This window comes from Fukomys damarensis, unplaced genomic scaffold (assembly GCF_012274545.1).
Source record: "Fukomys damarensis isolate Sample0158 unplaced genomic scaffold, DMR_v1.0_HiC HiC_scaffold_37, whole genome shotgun sequence".
NCBI lineage: Eukaryota > Metazoa > Chordata > Mammalia > Rodentia > Bathyergidae > Fukomys > Fukomys damarensis.
The window spans coordinates 11,526,276-11,531,799 of NW_022900949.1; the positions used below are offsets into that span (position 1 = coordinate 11,526,276).

The window sequence follows — 5,524 nt, forward strand, 5'->3', positions numbered from 1 at the left end:
CCGAACCGCTGAGCTAAATCCCCGGCCCTAGACTGGCCTTTAACTATGTATCCCAGGCTGGCCTCAAACTCGGGTTCCTCTTGCCTCAGCCTCCCACATGCATTTTACTATTTATTCATGTAAATTTTTCACAAAAACAGTATCACCGGTAGTGTAAAAATTAGTTTTTTCATGGTTCTATATTCACCCCAGAGCACCTGGATTACTTGTGCTCAGTTCTGTGTGTACTCTACAACGTGGCCATGGTTGAGATCTACCATAATTAATGTTTAAGCAAAAACTTGACTGCAGTAGTGATGCTTTCTTTCCCTTTCTAGATTCACATACTGATGATGCACCATATCACACTGTTCTCCTAAGATTCACACACACACACAAACAAGACTAAGTAATATAAGCATGCTAATGAGTAAGTAAATTTTTATATTTTAACAGCTATAAGACTGAACAAATATGAGGAATGGGTGTCCAAATTATGACATTAAGATGTTATGATGGTGTAAGAGTGAATATGCCCAAGATAAAATGCTTTCAATTTTTAAGGCTTGATCTCATGCCAAGTGGCAATATTCAGCATCATACTTTGTGATGATGCTGGGCAGCACTCACAACACTGAGTCATGTTCTCAGGTGTAAAAACCGACTCTCTACAGTGGACTATATTCAATAAATTATGGGAGACAGTCAACATTTTACTCTAAAATACACTTCATCTTAGATGACTTTGCCCAATCCTATGCTAATATGACTGACCTGATGTTTAAGATAGGCTACACAAAGGTCTCATGTTTATTAGGCTGGTGTATTGAATGCAGACTTCCAGATAAGAATTATAACGCTTGCCAAACATAGAACTGTTATGACTCCTCAGTACATCCAACAGAGAAATTACACAATGAACAGTAATCAATGAAACACCAATCCTGTCAGAACTTCTATGACCAATGCTCTTTTTTTTTGGGGGGTGCTGGGCATCAAACTCGGGTTCTTGTGCTTGCAAGGCAGGCGGTGGAACTACTGAACTAAATCCCCAGCCCTTGATCAATGCTCTTCTTAATGAAACACACTGAGATATGGAATGTACAGATTTATCACAATTCATTACCTCCCATGTGACAACAGGTATGTTCCTGATGCTTTCTGGCAAGACAGCACTCACATCAGCCAGTTATCTTTTGTACAAAGAGTGAAGGACAAATTACAAGCCCATGTATGTTTTAAAATTTTAAGCATGGGGCTGGGGATTTAGCTCAGTTGTTCTGCCACTTGCCTTCCAAGTGCAAAGACCCAAGTTCGATCCCCGTATCAAAAAATAAAAACTTTAGTTTATTGAATGCAACTTACATAATGGGAAAATACCTAATTGCTTTGCACACACTAATGACTCAAAATCAGAAGTACTCAATCTAAGAGTTTTCAGCTCTTGCTGGTTGGGTGCTGCCCTGTAACCCATCTAAAGCAGATACACCATCATTCCTGCATCCTAACAGATTATTATACTGTGTGTAGCTATCAAGTGCTCTTGGTTCTGTTCTTCTTAAAGCCCTAAGATCCCTAAGATCCTGCCAAAACTCCTTGCACCTACTAAGGCTTTATTGAATTAACTGTGGAGGAAAGCATAGTTAGGATTTAAACTACAAAAATAGGCATTTATATGCACTTTTCTGACCATATTTGAGATTCATGATTATTTTCACATTTGGAGGGTACTCTAGGGATGTAACCTCCATTATTTTGGGGGTCCATTGTACCCAATTCAATTTTAAAACACTAAACTCCTTTACTATTTCAACAACTTATAGAATTATCACTTTAATGCACCTAGTTATTTTGCTGCTGTTGTTTAAAAACATTGGGAGGGGCCGGGGATTTAGCTCAGTGGTTCTGCCACCTGCCTCGCAGGCTCAAGGACCTAAGTTCAATCCCTGGTACCAAAAAAATAAAAATAAAAACAAAAACATTGGGTATCCAGCTCCGGGCACCAATTTATCTGCTTCGGCTTTCTTGGTAGAATTACAGACAGGCACAAGTGTTCAGATTGTTTTTGTTTGTTTTTTTGAGACAGGGTCTCACTATGTAGTTGAGACTGACCTGGAACTCACTGTGTAGCCCAGGCTGGTCTGGAACTCATGGTGATCCTCCTGCCTCAGCATCCTGAGTGCTGGGATTAGAAATGTGCACCACCACGCCTGGCACAAGTGTTCAGATTAAGGCCTATTTAGAAAAATACTAATAAGATAGACATAGACCAGATATTTAAGAATGAGACATAAGCCTGGTGTGGTGGTGCACACATGTAATCACAGGAGGCAGGAGGGCCACTGCACATGTGAGTCCAGACTGAGCTACTTAGTTCAAGGGAACCCTGCACTAGAGTTAGACCCTCAATCTTCAAAGGACTTTCATCCATTGTGCATTCACACATGTATCAAATGAAGACCTTTGCACATTTCTTCTAGTCAAGGTTTTTCTCCATACTCTGTTACATCTGGGACTCAAGCAAGATAACCAGAATTTCCATGTTTTACACTAATATAAATCTTTTCTTGTACAGTCCCATGAGTACTAGAAAGGTCTTCTGACAATGAAGACTCCCCATAGTCTATATTTAGTATTACTCTGTTAATTCTTCCATATCTGAGAAATGAAGTGTGAGAACTGGACAATTTAGTGGTTTTCCATATTGCTTACACAAATAGGCTTAATATCCCTTCTGCCATTTTTTTTGGTAGCAGGATTGAACTCGGGCCCTTGTGTTTGTGAGGGAGGTGGTGGAACCACTGAGCCAAATCCCTGATTCTTCCCTCTGCCTTTATGGTTTAATACAACAGAAAGCTTACCCACATTGCTTAACTCACATGGTTTCTCTCCACTGTGCAACTTTTTATGTCTTCCAAAACTCCTTTCCCAATGGAAAGCTTTCCCACATTGATTACACTCATATGGTTTCTCTCCACTGTGAACTGCTTTATGTTGTTGAAAACTACTTTCCCAAAGAAAAGCTTTCCCACATTGCTTACATTTATAAGGTTTCTCTCCACTATGAACTTTTTTTGTCTTTGAAAATTACTTTCCCAAAGGAAGGCTTTCCCACACTGTTTACACCCATATGGTTTCTCTCCACTAGAAGACTCTTCATGCTTTTGAAATTGAGTCACAGGTAAGAAGACATTTCCCCAGTGCTTTTGTACATATGGTGTCTCTCCAGTCTGTCTGTTTATGTAACTGAATATATGAGGAAGAACTAAAGGCTTTCCCACATTGCTTACATACATATGGTTTCTCTCCACCATGAACCATTGCATGGTATCAAAGGGCACTGCAATGAGTATAGGCTTTCCCACACTGCTTACACACATAGGGTTTTTTACCACTGTGAACTATTTCATGGTATCGGAGGGAACGAGAATGAGTGAAGGCTTTCCCACAATGCTTATGTATACATGGTTTCTCTCCAGTATGAAGTTTTTTGTGGCTTTGAAGGGCATTGTAAGAAATTGTAAGAAAACTTTCTGACACTGCATACACATATAAGGCTTCTCTCCAGTGTGAATCCTTTCATGTTATCGAAATGTACCAGAATAAAAGCTTTCCCACACTGGTTACATACATAGGGCTTCTCTCCATGGTGAAACCATTCATGATATCTAAGGGAACTGTGATCAGTGAAGGCTTTCCCACAATGTTCACACACATAAGGTTTCTCTCCAGTATGAATTCTTTCATGTCTTTGAAGGGAACTAAAATGACCAAAGGCTTTCCCACAATGGTTACACAGGTAGGGTTTTTCTCCAGTGGGAATTCTTTCATGTGTTCGAAGGGAACTAGAACTCGCAAAGGTTTTCCCACATTGTTTACATACACAACATTTCTTTCCACTGTGAATTCGTTCATGTTTTTGGAGAGAAGTGGAGTGAGTAAAGCCATTCACAACTTGCTTACATTCATAAGATTTCTCTCCAGCTTGAGTCTTTTCAAGTTTCTGAAAGTCTTGGGCTTTCTCATTTTGTCTACGTCCGCAAGGATTCTCTCCACATTCCTCATTTTCGATAGGTTGGCATACAGTGTGAACTGAGGGGCACGTTTAGGGAAGAATGATTAATGAGGACCTCTCCACATAAAGTTTTCACAAGGTGATATTCCAAAGGGAGTTTTCTTTACAACATGCTCTGGTGTCTGGTTGAAGGTTTCTCCAAATTGACTACCTTCTTTATATTCACAGTTTGTCTACAACTTGAGTCCTATTGGGGGGTGAGATGAGGCAGGGAGGGAGGGAGAGAGGAAGAGGGGGAAGACATTAATAAGATTTTGTTTATTCATAATTTACTAGAAGTGTTGGTTTTAGGTCCTGTGATAATTTTTTAACATGAGTGCACTGAATGTTCTGCAAGATGACTCAAGGACAATTACTGTCAACAGTGGTATTCATGTGTGTTTTTATTTTTATTTATTGAGTTTATTGGTACATTCTAGGTATACAGTACAGTTACATTCATTACTGGGATCTTGTACCTCTACATGACAGGTCTTGGTTCTCATTTTTTTCCCCTTATCCCTGCCTTCCCTTCACCCCCCTCCCCATTTACAAACACTTTAATTCCATTTTTTCATTTTCTCACATTTTTTTCTTTTCCCTTATTCCCCTTCCCTTCCCCTTCCCACTTTCCCTACACTTTTATCATGTGTGTTTTTAAAATACTGTAACCAGGGCTCAGTGGCACCAGCACCTGCCTGACAAGCACAAGGTCCTGAGTTTGATCCCAGTTCCATTAAAAAAAATATACTGTAACCATGTTAGGTATTTGGCAAACACTGAAATATCAAAGTCTTAAATACATTTGGGTATTCCTAATGTTAAATGCTAGGAACCAAAACCATGTTTGATTTTGAAATACTTGCACATCCATATGTTATCATGAATATGTGGTGAGTATATATACAAAACTCATTTTTGTTTCATATATACCTTATACCCAAACCCTGAGAGTCATAACATCTAACATTTAAAACTTTGTACATGAAGCAAAATTTGTAAATATTCAACCATCAAAAAGAGGTGCACGAGTAGGGCCAGGGATTTAGCTTGCCTTGCAAGCTCAAGATAGGAGTTCAATTTCCTGTACTAAAAAAAACAAAAACAAAAACAAAAACAAAAAAAATGGAGGAGGTGCACAAGACTAGAACATATCAGATTTTCCAAATATAAGTGTTCACCCTGTATGTTGTTTTGGACAAAAATTTCAGGGACTAGACCAATTTGAGGTTGGGTTTATTTCTATCATTTGCTTGTTGATGGTGGTTTTTAGCCAGCTCCACTTTGAGAATCAAGAGTAAAAGGCAGAGCTGAATGATTCTAAGAGGTTTCAGTTTGGGTAGGAAAGAAGCACCAATAAAGTTGGAGCCTGCAAAGATGGAGCAGAGCAGGGCCAGATAGTTAGCTCAGTGATTCTATTGCCTGCCTCACAAGTGCAAGAACCCAAGTTCAATCCCTCGTACCAAAAAAAAAAAAAAAAAAAAAAAAAAA

General features: G+C 39.1%; 1 protein-coding gene across 1 annotated transcript; it reads right to left on the minus strand.

Annotated features, from left to right (window-relative positions):
- Positions 1 to 2,133: 2,133 nt before the first annotated feature.
- Positions 2,134 to 4,081, minus strand: LOC104869639 (zinc finger protein 709-like; the record flags this gene model as incomplete). Its single annotated transcript, XM_033759636.1, has 1 exon — positions 2,134 to 4,081. A coding segment is annotated over one exon (648 nt), but the record flags the coding sequence as incomplete, so codon positions are not given.
- Between the last annotated feature and the right edge of the window lie 1,443 nt (positions 4,082 to 5,524).